Source organism: Lygodium microphyllum, chromosome 24 (genome assembly GCF_053477565.2).
Source record: "Lygodium microphyllum isolate KBCC chromosome 24, Lygodium_microphyllum_v1.1.10, whole genome shotgun sequence".
In the NCBI taxonomy this organism is placed as follows: Eukaryota; Viridiplantae; Streptophyta; class Polypodiopsida; order Schizaeales; family Lygodiaceae; genus Lygodium; species Lygodium microphyllum.
The window spans coordinates 73,645,982-73,666,472 of record NC_141158.1 but is presented as its reverse complement, the minus strand read 5'-3'; the positions used below and the strand labels follow the sequence as shown (position 1 = coordinate 73,666,472).

General features: G+C 43.2%; 1 protein-coding gene across 6 annotated transcripts in view; it reads left to right on the top strand.

The window, feature by feature from the left end:
* The window catches only part of SOX (sulfite oxidase), a 67,481-nt gene that overhangs the window by 30,461 nt on the left and 16,529 nt on the right, over window positions 1-20,491 (top strand). For all 6 annotated transcript variants that reach the window (XM_087665036.1, XM_087665032.1, XM_087665033.1 and 3 more), the window contains 6 exons: window positions 2,968-3,083; window positions 3,206-3,268; window positions 3,352-3,388; window positions 3,449-3,530; window positions 3,879-3,997; window positions 20,338-20,433. In XM_087665036.1, the coding sequence (XP_087521162.1) occupies window positions 2,968-3,083; window positions 3,206-3,268; window positions 3,352-3,388; window positions 3,449-3,530; window positions 3,879-3,997; window positions 20,338-20,433 (513 nt within the window). The remainder of the gene's footprint in view (window positions 1-2,967; window positions 3,084-3,205; window positions 3,269-3,351; window positions 3,389-3,448; window positions 3,531-3,878; window positions 3,998-20,337; window positions 20,434-20,491) is intronic.

The following is a 20,491-nucleotide window of genomic DNA, read 5'->3' as shown; positions in this document are numbered from 1 at the left end:
GTAGTGGGAACTCTCCGCGTTCCGTAACTCGCAGGTAAGACCATGGGCCACTGGGAAAAAACTCTTGTGGCAGTAGGTGTGCCTGTCTCGGGAAAGTAAGGCAAGTGACAGGGGCAGATGAGCTGGTGGTTGTGTGGACGGGGGGGGGGCTGCTGGTGTGTAGAGGAGGTAGGTGTGTATGGCTCATCTCCTCCTGTGGGAGGAGGGGGAGTGGGTTTGGGGGGGCTCACCTGACCTGGGTACGGACCAGGGGGAGTGCTCGGTAGGGGGGGGATGGGGGTGGATTGGATCGCGCTATGGTGGAGTGGCTAGAGATGCATGGTGGGTGTGGGGAGGGGGTGGTAACCCTGGCAAGGGGGGGCTGTGGGCCATGGTCAGTGGAGGGAGGGGGGGATGAGATGTGGGGGGGGTGGGTGGGTGAGGGGCATGTGGGGGCTCCGGCGAGGCAGTCTGTGGCTCATGTGGGTAAAATGGGGGGGATTGGTCCTGCCGGGTGGAGCGGGCTGTGGAGTGCTCTGCCGAGAGGGGGGCGCTTGTCCGCCATCACCCTACTGACGAGGCTGGGCTTGAGGGGTTGGCTGCGCCCCCCCTTGCCGTCTCCCTCTCTGTCGCCTGTGGACCCTTGTGAAACCGTTAGCATCCACCTGCGGACCTGTAGGAGGAGCCGCCTTGGCTCCAAACCGTGTGCAAATTGCTGCATGATGCCCAAAGTCGTGGCAGCGCAAGCACTGCCCTGGTTGCCCAGTCACAATAACCTGCTGCCTAAAGGAATGCCCGCCTGCCTCAATCTCTAAGAACTGTGGGATATTCTTGACCTCCTTCACTGCCACCCGTACCTTTGGGACCCCTACCGCTGTCACTATATCCGCGAAGGATAGTGCCGAAGAGCCTCCCGAAGTCTTCCACTAACTGGCGGTACTCAATCGCCAAGCCGGGGAAGAGGAGGGTGACCGGGTGCCGAAGAAACCTGTTGTAGAGTGCAAACGCCTCCACCGTGAAGCCACTGTACCAAGGGACCATGTATATGACCCCCTTCGTGGATGCATAAGGTGAACTAGTGAGTAGCTTGCGAGGTGCATCTGCCGGACCATGAAGATCCCTTGGTCCAACAGGACCGCCTCCATGATTTGCGCCGAGCCGATGCTCATCGTGGAGTGGAGTAGTCTTGAATCTGGGCCCTAGCTGGGGAATGTCCTACTACCTGACCATAGATTGCTGTTTCCATTAGTTCCAGCTCCTTAGCTCGGACGGCTAAGAGCTGCTCCTCAGAGAGGACTACGCGCAAGGTGTTCGATTGGGGGGCACTCGGTGAGTACGCCGACGTCTGACCAAAGGTTTCCATTGCCCTTCCCTACTGGGAGAACCTACCTATTGCGCTGTTGTGTCGCTGAATGGAGAGTTGCTGTAGGGGGAGGGAGCAACTGGAGGGGAAGGAACTAAAAAAGAGGGGGGGGGGGGTTTCTGCTTTCAATGGCGGTGGTGTTGTAGACTGATCGCGGGCCAAGCCTCTTGTCCAGGCGGCACTCGGGGGGGGGGGGTTTCTGCTTTCAATGGCGGTGGTGTTGTAGACTGATCGCGGGCCAAGCCTCTTGTCCAGGCGGCACTCGGGGGGGGGGGGGGGGGGTTTAGATCAGACGGTGCGCACAAGTAATTGACAGTGGCCTGGCCCAGGGGGGGGGGCAGAGACGGTCAACCCGGGAGACAGCCAGGCAAGAGGGGGAATAGGCGGCTATTACACACCTCGGGGGCGAGGGCGTGCAAGCCGAACAGAGACGTCCATGATCATTCGGGCAGCGTGCAAGACAGTCGGACAGCAACCACGACCAGTCGGATGGCGCGACCGTCGGACAGTGGGCGAGTCAAAACGGAAGGCGCGATCGGACGGGCGACCCTAGTTGGACGCTCGTGTCGGGTGGGGGGGCAGCAGCGCGATGTGTAGGCGGAACTTTTGCACATTGGTTTCACTATTTGTGAGCTCATTTGTGGTGATTTTTGTTTAAGGCTCTCAAGGATAGATTCTTTGTACAAAAAAGAATGTCCTATGCAGATTTTTGAACAATGTAACCAAAATAGATACAAGGGTATGCGGATAATTTATATTTTATGGGGTACTTTTGGGATTTTGGTAAATATAGCTAATTTCAGATATTATGAAAAATCATTTGTTTTTGTATCTTAATAAAAGTTCTATATGCATATGGAACATTCTGTTGTATATCTTAATCTGCTTTTATGTGCTGAGAATGTACATGCAATGTAATTATGATATTCCCAAATGTAAAAACATGTAGATCTTCGAAAAATCAAAGACATCTTTACAATGTTGTGTCTTGTCCAACCAGCAAATCCATCAATGGCTACTAGTGTGGATGCATTGAATATTTGTCCCATAAAATGCTTGTAGGTGTTATGCTTACAACAGGAAATTACCAAATTTCCCCTACTTTTTGTAGAAATTCCTCAAAATACCCATCAAATCTCAAACATTTCCAAAATGACCCTTTGAATTGGTCAAATGCCTAGCATGCCCCTCCTATATTTCCAAATTTCTCAAAATCGCCTTCAAATTTAGTAAAAAATTCCCAATATATCATTTATGAGTTTCACAAAATCTCTCAATAAGTGTAAATCCTTGATATAGACTAGAATGGGCTATGCAATATATTGAACTTTTTGACCAAAAAAGATATAAGACTGTTTTTAAAAATAAAATTTAGAAATTTGAGGGGTACTTCAAGGCATTTTGGCAAGTATGCTGAATTTCAAATATGATGACAAATGAGTTGTTTTTGTATCTCTACTTCAACATGGCTTGTTGAAGAATCTGTTGGGTATGTCAATCTGGATTTATATGCTGAGAATGTGACTGCGTTTTTTCAAGTTTTGCTAGTAACAACAGTAATTCAGTATTTTATTCTAGAGATACGGTTATTGATACATGCTGACATGCTGTTAGTGGGTGTTCAGGAACCTTTCAATGCAGAGCCGCCTCCCTCTGAGTTAATTGCATCTTATGTAACTCCAGTTGATATGTTCTACAAGCGGAACCATGGTCCTGTTCCAGTACTGGAAGACTACTCGCTGTAATAAACTGGCTTTGAATGTCTAGACTCTAGCTTATTGCGAGAAAACACAGATCTTATTGTTAACTTTTGACCAATTAAGTTTAAAGTCTTATGTCTTGGTTTGTTGTGATGAAATGTAGGTATCGTCTTGAAGTTGGCGGTCTGGTTCCCAACAGCTTAGCCTTGTCTATGGAGAGAATAAGGTTAATGAGGAACACAATCGTTTTATCATCAATTTCAGCTTTGCACTAAGAATCAAGATCTAATGCAAATCTTCTAATTGCAGGAAAGCACCCAAACATACTGTGGTGGTCACACTGCAGGTGAGCTTAGCATGAGTTAGTGCATGAGACTTCATGATCTAACCAGTGAGAATTGATCAGTGTGCAGGTAATAGGAGAACAGCTATGAGCTTGACTCGGAAAGTGCGAGGTGTAGGATGGGGGATTGGAGCTCTAGGAAATGGTATGTCCTTGCATGTTTTGGCACCTTGTCAAGCAGCACCTTAGTACCGTCATCCTTGAATCTGCAGAACAGCAGGGGACTCCACCAGCTTAATCCCATTGTCATCTTAAGATTGGGCTGTATATTATAGGCCTTAGGAATGGGCCTTATTTTTGTGGGTGCATCCTCTTGTACCTGTTAAAAATTAGTTCCATAAATAAAGAACTAAAAGTTAGTACAAACTTAATTTATTTGTGTATACAGGTGTCTGATCAAATCTTGCTGCTATGAATGTTAGTGCAAGATAGAACATAAACAAACAAGATATGCCTGGTTGTAGAGGCACTGAAAATAATAGCATTGTGGTAGGTGTTTGGGGAGGGGCTCGCCTTTCGGACATCCTAAACATGGCGGGAATTCAATACCATACCAAAGCTACCTCTGCTGGAGGCAAGCATGTGGAATTTGTTAGTGTGGATGTATGCAAGGTACGTCTCTCACAAATTTCTGCATAAAACATAATCTAATTTGTACCGTGCATTGATTTGTTGCAAATGCCATACCACTTTGCTTACTTGTTAGGAGTAAGGTAATGCAAGATTATCATGGGCACATGGTGTGGTTCTGGTCTATAAACTGATGTATTTGATGTGACATGGAGTAATTTTGAAGACATGGGGAGGGAAGCAGGAGAGAGAACACTGGAGCATAGGGCTGGGAGGGCGATTAATGTGTATTGAAGGCTCAGAGCAATAAAGGTAGTTACTATATTTGGCATGTATGGATTTTGTGACCACTTCATGGGACCCAGTTGTGGTGGTAGTAGACATAGGGACTTGGTGAATATTAAACATTGTCCATGCAGTATGGTAAAGGGGCAAGGAGAATATCCCACTGCTTGCTTAGTGGGTGGAAAGTACTGCTCTTTGGAAATTGGTGTATATACTACAAGGTTGGGGACAGTACGAGTTTGACCGTTTGAGTCCCTATCATCAATGCTGCTGCTGCTGATCTCACTGCCACCACACTCCCACCCCTCTTCCTCCTTGCGTCTAGTCCTCTCATGCTTGGTACCCCTCTTCCTGCTATTGCCCCCTATAGCAACACCCCAGCAAGCTTTCTCCCTCCTGCCTGTCTCTGCCTCTCCAGCCATCACCTTGGCTTGCTCACCCCAGCTCTGCAAACAACTCTTGGCCTGTCAACCTCTGCCAGGCTGGTACCACTGCTGCCCTAACACACCATGTTGACCTCAAACATGCTTTACAGCTGATTAGCATCTTCCCTAGGCAACCTATTTCCAGCCATCACCTTGTTGTTTGGAGGTCTCCATCTTCTGTGTTATCATAGCACTTGATCAGCTTGTATTTTCAGCATCTGGTGCTAGGTGATAGGCTGTTGCCATCTCTCCCACCGAGCGATTGTTGTAGTACCTGCGTTTTTGTTGTTCAGCAGGTCCCACCTACATTGGCACACACCTCTCGTGGTGTCGCCTGTCAATTCTTTGCCTCAGGTGACCAGTTTTCAGCCTTCTCTGGTGGTACACTGCTGTGTTTACCAGATTTTAGCCTCTGACTGCTGTGTTTTGGTGATCAGCTTGCTGCCTTTCATTATTCAGCACTCTCTCATTTCCGATTGGTGGTAATAGCACTCTTGATCTGTCTCTAGTGGATGACACTCTCTGACACTCCATTGTTCTGCCCTTGGGCATTCTGTATACTCTTACATTCATTTATAGCATTCCTTCACTTCAAAGTTTCTTCTCTTTATGTTTGTCTTTGTGTTTGAGTTTTGAGTTTTGCATTTTGTGTTTAGGGTTTGAGTTTTTCTTATCTCTATTTGAGTTTTTGTGTTTTAGTCTTGGTCGTACATGTTGTGTTTCCTCAGTGCAAACCCTAATATATCTTCACATGGTATCAGAGCCGGTGCTCTTCTAAAGAGTATCTTGTGGTGACTATGGAGGCTAGTTTGCGCGAGACTCACACTTGACTCGATTCTGACTCATAATGTCTCAATCATCTTCTTTAGGGGATCCTATGACGTTTTATTAGGCTTCTTCATTATTGGAGACTGTGAGAAGGCATTATGGTCTCGAGGAGGTAGACACACCTTCACCTTTACCACCTTATTCTCGTTTTGGTCAGCTTATAGATGAAGAGTTTTTGAAGTACTTGCGCATCATGTATAGTTAGATTTCCACTCCTCCAATGAGTTTCTCAGTATGTTAACTTTAATAGAGAAGGCTCTCGAAGTAGATTCCCTTCATCAGGTATATATCTACCATCTGTTTCATTTGAGCAAGTAAACCATGCTTCTCAACTATCTCCCATCCCACCACTATCTTCTCCACATTCTGATATCCTCACATCTTCATTCCAAAACTTGGGATTACACCCCATTTTTTATCAAAGCACACTAGGGGTTGGATCTTTTATCTCTGCTCCTAGGACTTTCTCATTCCTCATTCCCCCATCCACCTAACCTACACTCGCTTCATCTCTTGGTACATCGTTAAGGCGAATGTCACCCTTTAACACAGTACCTTTCACATATCCCCACTTTACCATATCCTTATACACTATGATGGCTGTGATGGGCATCCCCCTCACTATCCTCGGACACTCAAACTTCCTCCGGGGACCTTTTAGACGTACGGATATCCATCTTGTGTTTATGGACTGTCATCACACCTTCCTTGGGTCACTCCTATGTAGGGATTTCCATCCTTTGCTTCTCGTGTCCCTATCTCTCCATCCTGGGCTCCTCATGCGGCGGTTACAATCTCCATACCCAATTCGGCCTTACCCACATTTGGATCCACTGTGCACGCTTCTCATATGCATGGTAGGCATTTTGTGATTCCTTTTCGAGTGTTCTCCACTCCACTCCCCTACCCTATCCTCCCTATCCACCCTACATCCATTATACGCCTCTATCTCCTAGCACTATTACTCTTGTTGCAACGGCCAAGAATGCCTTTATGGCTAAGACTCATTTTAATGGGTTGGATTTAACCACTTGGTCAAACTTCATGCAACAAGTGCTTAAATCTCAGGGACTTTGGGACCTCATTGTTGGTACCTAGATAGAACCTGGATTAGCTCGCCCTCGTCATTGAAACCAACGAGCTTATGAGGGACCCTCAATTAGCTCACCCTGATCACATCCGTCAATGGAGAGCGTGCAATGCCACAACCAATGTTGAGTTAATGCAGGGATTGCTTCTTGAGTTCCATTTTTAGTTACAACATTTTCCTCTTGCATCAGAGCATAGGAGTCATCTCGTTGACCCCTATGCGGCACGAGATTATACTCAATGTATCAATCTTGATATTGAGCTTTAGGAGTTTTCCATTAAGAAAGGGGATGATTTGAAAGTCAAGTTGGCCGAATATCGATGGCTACTTGGTGAGTTTGCCACTACTGGCTCCCCAAAGTTAGCAGGTCACGTTCTTCTTGAATAAGTTGCTCGAAAGGTACTTCCATTTTATCTAGCACATTATCTCACTATCTAGTTGCCGACATACGAGTCTGAGTACTAATTTTTGCGTTATGTGAGGCTGCACGATCAAGTCCATAAGTCTTCCACACACATCCATTTAGAGGGGCGTAAGTCGATTGCCTCTTCTTTGGCAGGGAAAATCAATAGTGGTAAAAACTCGCAAGATGTGAAGGCAAGCCAAAACAAGGGTGACACCTCTTTCTTCGACGGAACCAAAGAAACACGATCTCTTTGGCAGCAAATTCCTAAGAAAAATAGGTTTAGCATATATTGCCAGAGGTCAGGTGTTACATTAATGAATGTAACTTATGGAGAAACAGCACGAGAGATGATCGTCTGGGAGCCTTGGGCGCCCGTACAGGGTTCGGGGGGCTTAGGAACGAAAGTAGGAACAAGGCAATTCGAAAGAGAGTTATTAATTAGTATAACTCCTAAGAATTTGATAGCTGGCAACATGCTAGACATGTACGGTTCTTGAATTCTCCTAAGCGTGGCTGGGTGGAAGAAATAAGGACAGACCTCTCGTGCTTCAATAAGACAATATGTAGAAGACAGTGGCAATAATTTAATACTGGTATCAGAGCTACGCGATTTGAAGCGGGGCCGTGTCAACTACCACTCGGCCACCTCTCACCCAACTGTGCAATGTATGGAAAGTTTGGGTTCGCGACTCGTGATTTAAAGTCGGACTCGTAATTTGTTTGGGCCGTCACCCGTTTTCTCTTCAGGCGATCCCGTAAATGTGGCCAGTGGTGTTTTAAAACGTGGCCAGTAGTGTTTTTATTTTTTCTTCCATCTCCTTTTCAAGCGACCTTGTAAAACGTAGCCAGGGGTGTTTTTTTTTCTCTCTTGGCAGTAATTCTTCTTCCTCATCTAGCGTGATAGGGCAGCCCACACGAAAACTCCACCTCATCTTCCACGACCCGTTTACTATCACACTACCCAACAGAAATTAGATAGACGAAATATATGAAAGTGTCTCATCCTTTGTTTCCAAATTTCTTACAATTTCTTTCCAATTCCAATTCCAATGTATAGATGGAGGGGAAAGAGAGATAGAGGGGATAACGAAAGGCTCTAGTTTCGGGGACCACCCTATGGTGGAACCCCATGAATTTGAAATGCAAGAACCATGGGAATAATTTTTTGCTACACGAGAACAATTTGATGATTTAACTGTTCGTGTGCAAGCACAGGGGGTTCAAATGGAGTTGCTAACTCAAGCACTCACCGAAATAAAATCCCAATTAGTCTTATTATTAGAAAGGGATAAAGGTAATGTAGAGACCTCAAATATTCCATCTTCATTGAAAGATCTAGATGTAACTATGCGAGATCCTAGGGAACCCCATCTAAAGTTGAGGGAGATCGGGCCATGTGGACGAGGAGTGTCGTAGTACCACAACCCAGGGTTGTCTATCTAGAAAACCACAATAGATTGCTACGACTAACTCCACTCCAGTTGGCCTGTCTAGTGGGGCTACGCCTCCCACTGCTGCACCATCTACTCCATTTGTCCTAGTGGGTACTAGATATGTGGCACACGGACAGTCTCAACAGCTGTAACCAGCCTTCCTTCCGTGGATGGGTGGTAAATCCCTAATTACAGCTTAATTACAACAGCAAACAAACAATTAATGCAAATCTAAAAATACAAATTTACCCACTGATCTTGGACAATGCACACCTGATTGGCCCCAAAATTGGCGCCCCTTTCGGTATTTCTTTAGCTTTATTGAAGAAGAAGTTGATTTACAATGGGATTCTCCCAATCCCTTTCGGTATTTTTACTCCCCTTGCTGTCCAAAGTGACCAGCAAGTCTTCAATCTATTTTGCCCCTTGATTAGGGCAATTAATTGGCCTTCACCCACTTCATGGACAATGGAAATTCCCCAAATTCAATGGCTGGCTAGTTCTCCACTTGAATTTAGCTGAAATTTACCTTCAGCCCTGTTGAATCCTACCCTTGGAGCTTCCAATATTTGGCACGCTTTCCAAGGCCTCTGCTAAACCCTAATTTCTGCTGTAAATTAGGGTTTATAGCATAGAAATTTGCAGTTTCTCAGCCTCCAAGGGTCAAAATGTTGAGATCTTCGGAGTAAGGTTGTGAAATGATTGGGAGATGAGAGGGAAAGCTGTAGAGAGAGAAAATGTAGAGTTTTGTTGCGAAGAATGAGTGAAAATTAGTTAAGTGCAGCTGCTGCTCTACCACAATAGCATGTAGATGCAAAGAACTGAAGACAATCAGTCATTTACTACTGTTGCCCTACCTCAACAGTTTGTAGATGCTGTCTTCTACTGTTGATTGGTCTCTTTTGCCCTTGGCTGCCTTAAAAGGTCCTCTAATGGTTGCAAATTAGACCAGCAGCCTCCCCTCTCTTTTTCTTGCAGGCTGAATTTATAAAAATGCCTCTCCCTAGCCTCTAAAGACGTTTTTCAGTCTTGCATGGGCATTTTTAACAAGTGGCAGCCTTTCCAAATGGTTTTTCCAGCATTTTTCATAATTAAATATTAATTTTCAACCTTTAAATACTGAAAATTAATCTTACAATTATTTCGGTGCCCTGAAAAATAATATGACTGGCCAATAATTAAATTGGCTAGGCAACTTCCATTTCAGAGTGTCTCTGCGCCATCTTTGACCATCAGATTGGCGTTAGGTATCATTAAATGCCACTTCTCTAGTGTCACCAATTGACACTTATGGCCAAATGGATGACCTAGGCCAACAATTGGCACCAGATACCACCAAGTACCTGTGCGGCATAACTTATAGCAACTTTTGCCTTTGATATCTCGTGATTTTTTCGGGTCCCAGGCTCGTAAATTTACTTTAACCCCAATTGCACCTCACATGTGTATCATTTACTTAATCATGTGATGAAAAATTAATCCACATGTTAAGTGAGGTTTCAAAATTACATGTCCTCATCACAATAGCCTATATCTTTCACTATAAAGGCTTAGTTGATTGGTTTGCTAGTGGCTCACCTATTGTACTTTACGCATCCATTTCTAGGGCATCCATTGCACCTTCTAGGACCACCTTCCCACCTCGACATATGCGATTGTGGCCACACACTTAGTCTTTTCCTTTTTAGACTTCCACTTTATACTTGCATACTCATTGCATTGCACTTAGCTTTGCTTTTCTTTGCACTTAGCTTTGCTTTCCTTTATTTTCAATTTGTTTTTTGGAGCATCTCACTACTCGCGATTTTGATATCTTTTGTAGGGTTTTGTATTTTAGTGTAGGGCTAGCATGCAGGTTTGCACCAGTCCTTCCTGAGTTGGAGATTGGAGCTACACGTTGTTTTCTTTCATAGTTCCCTCTACTAGGAGTTTTACTCTTCTACGAGCACAAAGGCTCTCTCTTGTGGTGGATCATGCAGCATCTCTCTTGATGCCATTATGGCGGTGACTTCTATCCTTGCTTTTCCATTAGGGATGCTTCATCATCTTTATCCACATGATTCTTGGCACCACACGAAGACCAACATCATTAGGCTCCTCTTCTTTCTTTGGCATCGATATCTAGATTGAGAGGGGTTTTCTACTCTTCTTGGTATTCTACAAGTTTCAGCACTTGTTTTTAACATTGGCCTTTCCTCCTCTATTGTACCTTCCTCTACGCATGGCATGATTTCATGTTTGTACTAGGATGCTTGGATAAGTAAACAATTTTTCCACGAGGGACACTATCCAAGTGGCATATGCTACATGAGCATTCTTTCGCATGTAGCATCGTATGCATCCCATTGTGTAGAGCACCATTTATGGATACTAAGTTGCTTTCACCAGTGGATACACCACCATCCTTCTTTACATGATACTTTATCACCTTTCCCTTGTCATCGATATCCTCGAGTGGATGGGTAAGCTTGTACTATTTTGTGATGTGTTGGGTATACCATCCCTATTCTCGTCCTTTAGATCACTATTATTTAATTGGCCACCATCCATAAAATTAACTTTAAAAAACAAAAAGTTCAATGTGGTTCCATCTGCCTTTGTAGGGCTTGGTAGGCCATTGGGCAACCGACGAGTACCCTTTGTCCGATGCCTTGTCCTCTCTGGGGTGACTACTTTGACTAGGTAAGATAACCATTGCCTTTGTAGTCCTGGTAGGCCAGTGGGCAGCCACCATGTATCCTTTGTCCAATGCCTTGGTGGTTGCTTTGGGGTGGGACGCCTTGGGGTAAATATTGTAGGCTCTTTCTTTATGGCTTAGTTTTAGGCCTGAGAGGAGATGTTGAGCTAAAGCATTCTTTACAACCAATTAGCATCTTTAAATAGTCCCAAAACACACCTAATTAATGAAAAATGTAAAATTGATGCACGATTGGAGAGAGTTTCAGTGGTCCCCGAAAACCCTAAATTTTGGGGCACCCTTCAACATCTATAAATAGATAGGCTTCCCGCCATTTAGTCTCATTCTTTTGTGCAAGTTTCTCACTCTACCATGCATATTTCAAACATCAGCCACCTACCATCTGCTGTCCAGCCATCACCGATTGCAGCCCATCACCATCCAACCATCGCCTTGTTGTTTGGAGGTCTCCATTTGCTGGGTTATCATAGCATGTGATTAGCTTGCATTTTCAAAATGTGGTACTAGGCGATAGGCTATTGCTCTCTCTCCCATCGAGTAACTGTTTTAGTACCTGCGTTTTGGTTGTACAATAAGCTGCCTACATTGGCGCACACCTCTCTTGTTGTCGTCTAATAGTTCTCTACCTTGGGTGACTAGTTTTCAGCTTTCTTTGGTGGTACATTGCTATGTTTATGAGATTTCAGCCTCCACTTGTTGTGTCTTGGTGATCAGCTTGTTGTCTCTTATTATTTAGCACACTCTCATCTTTGACTCTGTTTACAACACTTGGGATTCGCATCTGGTGGATGACACTCTTCGACTCTTCGTTGCTTTGCCCTTGGGCATTCTGTATACTCTTACATTCATTTATAGCATTCATTTATTTCAGAATTTCTTTTCTCTGTTTGTCTCTATGTTTGAGTTTTGAATTTTGCATTTGCATTTAGGGTTTGAGTTTTGCTTGTCTCTGTTTGAGTCATTGTGTTTTAGTCTTGGTCGTATATGCTGTGTTTCCTTAGTGCAAACCCTAGCATATCTTCACAACCTAGGCCCCACACTTCTTGCTGTTGCCACTAGAGTTGTAATAGTCCACTGCACTCCTGTTTGTCACCTACCATCCCTCTTGCCTTCCGTAGTTGCATTTGTGCTGCTCTCTTTTCTTGTAGCAATCTTTCCCCCCACACTTTTGTTAGCCAGTAGCATAGAAGCACCCAAGAGAGGATGGTCTTTTGGGGTGTTCTTTTTCACATTCTTGGAGGAGTTAAAGGGTCCCTTGTTGCAGGCCTTTCAAGAGATCTTTAGCTCTAGGCAGATGCCATGTTTATTGTTTGCAAACTGCTAGTCTAGCCTATCTCCTTCCCTTTATTGGAGCTACACTTCGTGGCATCTGGTCACCTTGTTATCACTAGTCTATAAGGCTCTTGCAAAGATGATTAGCAACAAAATTTTCCCCCTCCTTCCAAACATTATTCATGACACCAAGATAGGTTTTGTCCAAGATGGGAGCATCTTGGATAACATCTTCACCTTCTTTGAGGCTACCAGGTGGGCTCAACATAGTGGGTAGAGATTTGCTGTGCTTCTCTTGGATTTTTAGAAGGCCTATGACAAGGTTGGTTGGGACTTCTTAGAGGACACCATGGCTCTTGAGCTTTCCTAGATAGTGGATTGATGGGATCTCAACACTTCATAGGTTGGTTGGTAGCAAAGTTATTATAGGTTGGAGAAAAGGTGTAGATTTCCATTTGGAATGATCGATTAGACATGGCTTCCCTCTAGCCTCTTATCTCTACATGCTCTTCGTGGAGGCCATGCCTTATTTTAATTTTTCTTTGTGCAAGTGCTAGTAGGCTGAGAGGCTTTGGACTACCGATAGTCACAGAGTTGTTGGGCTCAGAATATACACATGATATTGCCTTGTATGTTGAGGACGATAAGAGTTCACGTAGGAGGGAATGAGACCAGCAGTGGAGGTGTTTGGCATGCCTGCACACTCATAGATCTTAACTTTAATACAATTGGAGAGTTCACTTGAGTTTGAGAAGGGTGAGTAGGATAGTCAGGTACCTTGGGTTCCAGGTGGGCTTGATGTCACAACAACCCAATAGTTTGTGCTTGTGATAGATTCTATGTGGCGGAAGGTGACATATCGAAGCACCACGCGCTTCTCCCTAGTGGGGGTGCGCTAATGGGCAATTAAGTCGTGTTGGCAAATGGATTGGTATATAGCTTCTTGCGAGTGTTTCTTACCATCCTATATTGCTTAGTTATGCCGAGTAGTTTGAAACTTCTTGTAGTCTTGTTTAGATGGGTCTAGGGATTTTCGTGTTTAGGTGGCTTGATAGGCCATCATCAAGCACCACTCCAAGGGGGGCTTGGGGATTATTGATCTAGAGTACTAGAGCCAGGCACTTTTAGGCAAGTTGGCCATTTGAGGGGTCATAATAGGTGGAGAAATTGGGAAGATTCTCCTCTAGGAGGGCTTTTGAGAATGTCATCCACACTTTGGAGGAGAGTGGCGACCATTTGTAAGGTAGATCTTCACCATGGTGGAAACTATCTCCACTAGATCATCTTTTCTTTGTAGCATGCTTTTAGTTTGGTAGAATTTGCGGAAGATTCTAGCGCAGAGGTCCCCAAGTTGTCAGGAGGAGATTGACAAGCAATGCCATTCATGTGGAATCTATAGACGATAGGCTGCAATTGTGGAAGCGTGCATACACTCAGGCAATGGACAAACAGTGGGAGATTGATGCAATGATCCCATAGGGATGGCTTGCTCCTCCCTAGCATGTGCGTGTGTAGCCAGTTGGGCAACCCAATTCTCACACATCCTAGTACATGTAGCAAGTAGAATCGAAGGCGCCTCCCCATACATCTTCATTGTGTTAGAGGGTGGCCGGCTAGCATTGGACAGTTAGGGACAAAAGGGTTTACCTTTCCCCGATCTCCCTTGGACGAGGATTTGAGTTGTAGGACTCTAAGTGAAGTTGTGGCAGCTTGATCCACATATTGCATGGTCACATGTTCGGGCGGTAACTATGGATTTGGGACAGTAGGGCCTTGGATGAGGTAAAGTGGTCTCCAATGGTTGGCTCATGTGCAGTTGTGGGGCTAGAGGCCATAGGAGATAGCATACAAGAGGGGACAACCTTTTTGGTGGCCCTAAGTCGTAGGTGACAGCTTTCATGGCTCTTTGAGTAGAGGGTAGTAGCAAGTTTTTAGGCTTTCTCGTAATGAAATTCTGAAATTTCTCTCTCTACAGCATTCTCTCCCATTCTATCATCTCTCAGTAAAATCCATCCATTTGAGTCATCAAAGGTGGAGATAGTGAAAAATCTCTAGTGTAAACCTTAATTTACAGTGAAAGTAGAGTTTGACAGCCACCTTGAGACGTGTGCTCAAAATTGAGGGCCTTGGTGGACTTGAATTCCAACAATTGAAATTAAAGAATTTCAAGGAGATTCAAGAGGCTAGTCGGTCCATATCAGATTTGGGACGTAATTTATCTTTCGAGGAGCAAGGTGAAGGCCAATCCCTCAACAAACAAAGGGGCTAATTGGTTTCAAGACTTGCTAGTTATTTATGACAGCAAGAGACACTTGGATTAGTAGAGGAGATTAGTGAATCTCAATTGTACTCCATCGATTTGCAATTAAAGTTAAAGAAATATTGCAAGGGATGCTAGTTTTAGGATCAATAGGCTGTCCATTATCCGAGATCTAAGTTGTAAAGTCTGTATTTTCAATTTATATGAATTAATTACTTAATGCAATTACTGTTAAATCAGGTTATTACCACCCTCTCCGAGAAGGAAAGTTAGTTTCATGGTTCCATTGCCAGGATACCATCAACTCCCTGAATTGGTGAACCAAAGGCACTTGATTGAAGGTCAAAAGCATTAGTCTAGTGCTGAAATTGTAATCAACTGAGCAATTACAGCAAGGATGTCTACAGATAGTGAGATGGTATCAAGTAATGATGATGCATCTCATTCTGAAAATGCACATAATGAAGTGGAGACTACAATTCCTAATCTTGGAATAAGCTTACAATGTGGATAGCAAGAAGCACCGAAGAAAGAGCTAATACAGTAGCATGATGTTCCAAATGTGGGTAGTGAGCATCAACAAATGATGCCAGTGGGGCAATTGGTGCATATGCAAGCCTAACTTGGAAGTGCCAATCCAATGCTTTTTGGATAGCAAGGCATGCATGCAATGATAGGACAACCAAGGTACTTGGTGATGGCACTAGTTTCATGCTATGGTGGATTAGGGACCGCATATGGGGATATGTGGCACAACTACTTATGGTATGCAATAACCAATGTGTGGTGCATAAGGCTCAATGTATCTAGGTATGGCTGGTAATATGCATAACCCCATGTATATCAATGTTGGCATGATATTGGGGCACAAATTGACAAGTGGGTCAATAATTGCTCAAGGATCCTTGGGAGACAAAATTGGCCTAGCCAATTTAATTATTGATTGGGGCTAGAATTTTTTTAAAATTAATTTTCAAAATTAATATTCTGAAAATTAATTCAATAAGCTAGATAATATTGGAAAACGAGATTAGAAGGTTGCCGCTTGGCAAAACTTGCCCATGCAAGTGGAAAAAACGTTTTTGGGGGTTAGTGAAAGTCTATTCTAGCCACTGTTAAAGAAGAAAGTTGAGCACGAACTTTGAGTCCCTAGAGCTCATATGTAGCAAACAAACTCCACGATTGGTCCTCATGTCTTAGCATGCTCAGCAAAAGCTTTTACTCATGGGGATCAAGCAATGTTTTTCCATGCACCTTAGTACTGTAACACGCCGTGCGGACTCAATTCTTCATGGGATGACTGCTCAGGATCGACACTGTTCATCATGTTGCATTGCCTTTCATATTGCCCCAGCATATCACGGTCCCTTGAACCAAGATATCCACCCTGCGTCGCTACTTGCTTTGGCTTATGACTCCAATGAGGCTTCTCATCCCACATCTCAACTTGGCCCCTTGTGTGCCTCATCTTCCCATGTCTCATCACACCAAGCTCATCTTGCATCATGACATGGTGCTGTGTCGCCTTGGAGCATGATGCAACACCTTGACCACGTGGCCTTGCGGGCACGATGTGCCACGGAAGCATTTCGAGTCATTGACTCACCCCCATGACTTGGGAGGTTGTTGATGTTATTTGCAACCACTAGGGATCAATCCTACAGCATGTGACAGCAGTTTGGAGCCCTCTAGGTATAGGTGACAGCAACCCGATATTCTTTTGGTGTAGGGGATAGTATACAAGAGTGAGCAACAACCTTTTTGGTGGTCCTAAGCTGTAGGTGATAGCTTCCATGGTTGTTTGAGCAAGGCAGCACCAGCTTTTCAGTCTTTCTTGTGATGAAACTTTGAAATTTCTCTCTCTATAGCATTATCTCTCATCCTACAACAATCTCTCAAGTTATCTTAGCAAAATCTAGCCATTTGAGTCATTAGAGATCAAGATATTGGAAAATCTCTGTTGTAAACTTTAATTTACAATAAAAATTAGGGTTTGACAACCACATCAGGATACGTGATCAAAATTGAGGATCTAGGACTTGAATTCCAACAGTTGAAATTAAAGAATTTGAGGGACATTCAAGAGGTCAACCAGCCCACATTAGATTTGGGGCTTAATTTGTCTTTCAAGGAGCATAGTAAAGGCCAATCCTCGAACAAACCAAGGGGTAAATTGATTTGAAGGCTTGTTGGCCATTTATGACAGTAAGAGACACGTGGATTAGTAGAAGCGATTAGTGAATCTCAGTTGTACTCCATCCATTTGCAATAAAAGTTAAAGAAATACCACAAGAGGTGTTAGTTTTGGGGCCAACAAGCTATCCATTGTCCAAGATTAAAGTGGTAAATTATGCATTCTCAATTTATGTGGATTAATTACTTGCTGTAATTATTTTTAAGTTAGGTTATTATCACTCTCTTTGAGAAGGAAGACTGGTTTCATACTTTATCCATTTACAATTGAAGATAAAGAAATACTACAAGGAGTACCAATTTTGGAGTCAACACTCTATCCATTGCCCAAGATTAAAGTGGGAAAGTGTGCATTTTAGTTTATGTGATTTATTTACTTGTTGTAATTATTGTTAAATCAGATTCTTACCACCCTCTTTGAGGAGGAATATTGGTTTCAAGGTTTCATTGCCGAGATACCACCAAATCCCTCGACTTGGTGGACCCAAGGCACTTGATTGAAACTCAAGTGCCAAAATTGTGTTTAGCTAAGCATTTATAGTAAGTACGTCATCTTATGGTGAGGATTGAAATGAGATCAAGTAGTGATGATGCATCTCATTTTGAAAATGCACATAATGAAGGGGAAAATGCAATGCCTAATCTTGGAATAGGCTTATATCATGGACAACAAGGAGAATAGAAGTGGATCCTTCAGGGCCACAAGATGCCGATGACTAGCAAGGAGATGAAGAATATGATAACCAGTTCAAGGCTTGGTTGAAGGCAACAAGTTGACATCTTTGTTCGATTGGCCAAAGATCCACAGTTTGAGAGATTTTTGAATTCTCCCAAAAAGGATAGCAAGTGTAAGAAGAAGATGCCATCTTCAAAGGCCTTTGGGCAGCAAGAAGCTTCCAAAGGACAGCCGGTGCAGCCTAAAGATACACCCAAGGTTGGGGATGAGCAAAATCAAATGGTACCAGTGGGTATGGTGGGTTGGGGATGGGAATGTATGCCATAACTCCTTATGATATGCAGTAATCAATGCTTGGTGTGCAAGGCCCAATGTATCCGGGTATGATTGATAATATGCATAACCTCATGTATGGCAGCATTGGCATGATGCTTGGGCACAAAGTGGCATGTATGGCAATGCATTTGCACCCTTGGCTCTTTTGGGGCTCAAGGAATGAGTGTTGGCCATGCAAATGCTTCATATGGTGCTAATCGTATGGCACATTTATTTTTGCAGCATGTGTTTAAGCATCATGGTATGCCAGAGCCAATGATCAATGATCGAGACCCTTGAATGACCAGTTTGTTTTGGAAGGGGTTGTTTGAAAATATGGTACCACAATGAAATTTTCATCATCCTTCCATTCGCAAATAGTTTGTCGGTCAGAAGAGGTGAATTCTACAATGCTTGATCTCTTGAAATGCTATGTATCTGAGCATAAGTCACAGTGGGAGTAATATTTGCCTTTGGTAGAGTTTGCATACAATAATACAATGCATAGTTCCACTGGCAAAGCTCCATTTGAGATTTAGTGCCCCATATTTTACATATAAAGGATGGGATCTTTGAGGCTGATTGGTATGTAGAAAACATGGATGCAATCCATGCAAAGGTTAGGTATGTACTTTAGAGGTCTCAAGAGTAGCAAAAGAAGGCAGTTTATTGCTATACACGTGCTTTGCAGTTTGCATAGGGTGATTATGTGTTGCTGCATTTTTAAAAGGCAAGACTGAAAAATATGAAAGGTAGAGAGAGGTTGTCTTCCAAATTTATTATGAGATACTATGGGCCTCTACACCAAGTTTCTTTGTTGTAATCTTGTATACAGCTGCTGAAGATTGTCTCAAAGTTGGTCACACTCACATCCTTTTTTCATGTTTCATATTTTATCAACAAATCACTCAATTTCCCTGTTGTTTCAGTACAGCAGATCTTTAAGTACACTTTCAGCACTTCTATTGAAGTATTTCTACTTCTCTTCTTCCAATTTGGAATTGTGAAGGAAGCCATGCCAATGTACTGCTTGACAGTCACGAAGAAGGCTGATTTTCCTTCTCTCCTACTCTCCAATTTGTAAAAAACTAGTTGGTTTGGTGCGTATAAGGCAGTGAACATGTGTGCAATTCTATATCTTTTACTGATCTATAAGAGAGTAACACTTTGCTCACTCTCAGGTTACTGATCTATAAGAGAGTAACTACGCTCAGTCATAAGCGACTTGGGTTGAGCAGAAACACAATCCTTTACATGCATACCTTGTGGCGCACCGAAAGGGGGTGGGGTGGGGGTGTTGTTGCCCACCTTCAACCCTCAACTTATCTCCATCTCTTTTATATGTGTCTAGGGCTGTAAATGATTCTGAATACTTATTATCCTCAGCCTCAATGGTTTGTTGCTTGAATGTTGTACAGGGCACTTACAGGACTCTTCTTATCATCCAATTTTAGGAATGTGAAAGAGGTTTAGTACATGTCTAGTATTCTAGGGAGAGTACACCCATGCTTTTGCAAATCGACAGGGAGGGACTGTCTTGAAAAGTTTATAAATGTGTTCATGGGACTAGAGGGTATTAACACAAAACACAAAACAAGTCTTTTATAATACTAAAGCAAAAGAAAGAAAATGACTAATAACTATGGACCTCATCAAGTGAACAGAGGGGTGGAAGGGCCTGGGGGGTGGGTCTATGGGTTGGCAGAGCGAGAACAGGAAAAGTTCTGAAGTGATGTCATGGCATTCTGAAACCAATAAAAGATTGCAGTAGTGATCTAATCTGTGGAGCAAAATTAAAGAAAAATGGACGTAGACAATTGAAAGGAGGATGTGCCCTTATGCTAAAGTAGGAAGCATGCACAAGAAGTGCAAATGTGTGCATATATATTTTAGTCTGTTGCGGTGGTTGAGTGGACAAAGTTTCTCTTAGTGGAGCAGCTAATTGAAGAGCACAAATTATTTTATTGATACCATTCCCCATGAGAGAGAAAATCATTAATATGAGGGTAAAGTTACTTTTACTTCTTGCAATATCCGCTTGCATAGCAATACATAAGTAAGGTAATACAGCTAGTGCTCTGTCTATGAAACTCTCATGGAATTCCTGATTAGCTTCTGCTGCTATATCAGTTTGCATTGTGCTTGAACTATGATTTTCCAAAGACACCAAGAAGGGGTGCGAGTGGAGGGACTTGGGAGGGGCTGATATGTGTAACTAGAATGTTAGCTGATCCTTTTTGCTAATTTTGTGGCTTATTGTGCAATTTGTAAACAAAATGGCTCCCAATGTGGCTTTTGAATTCTCTAAGGTTAAATGTCTTAGAGATTTTAATTCCTGATCTTTTTCATACAATGATGTCATTATAGGGTTGTCATGTTATATGATGAATTGGAAGGTTTTGTAGCCTCATTAAATTTCTTCATGCTTCTAGGGAAAAAAAATTAACACCTTTGTAAAATGTTTCTTTATCATAGATATAAACAATGTGTCCATTGTACAGGAAGAAAATGGTGGTCCATATAGAGGATCCATACCCTTAATACAAGCCACTAGCCCAGAGTTTGATGTGCTTCTTGCTTATGAGATGAATGGTCAGGTGTGCATCTCTCATAACACGCTGAAAGACAAGCTTACTCTCAGTCCATTATATCTGT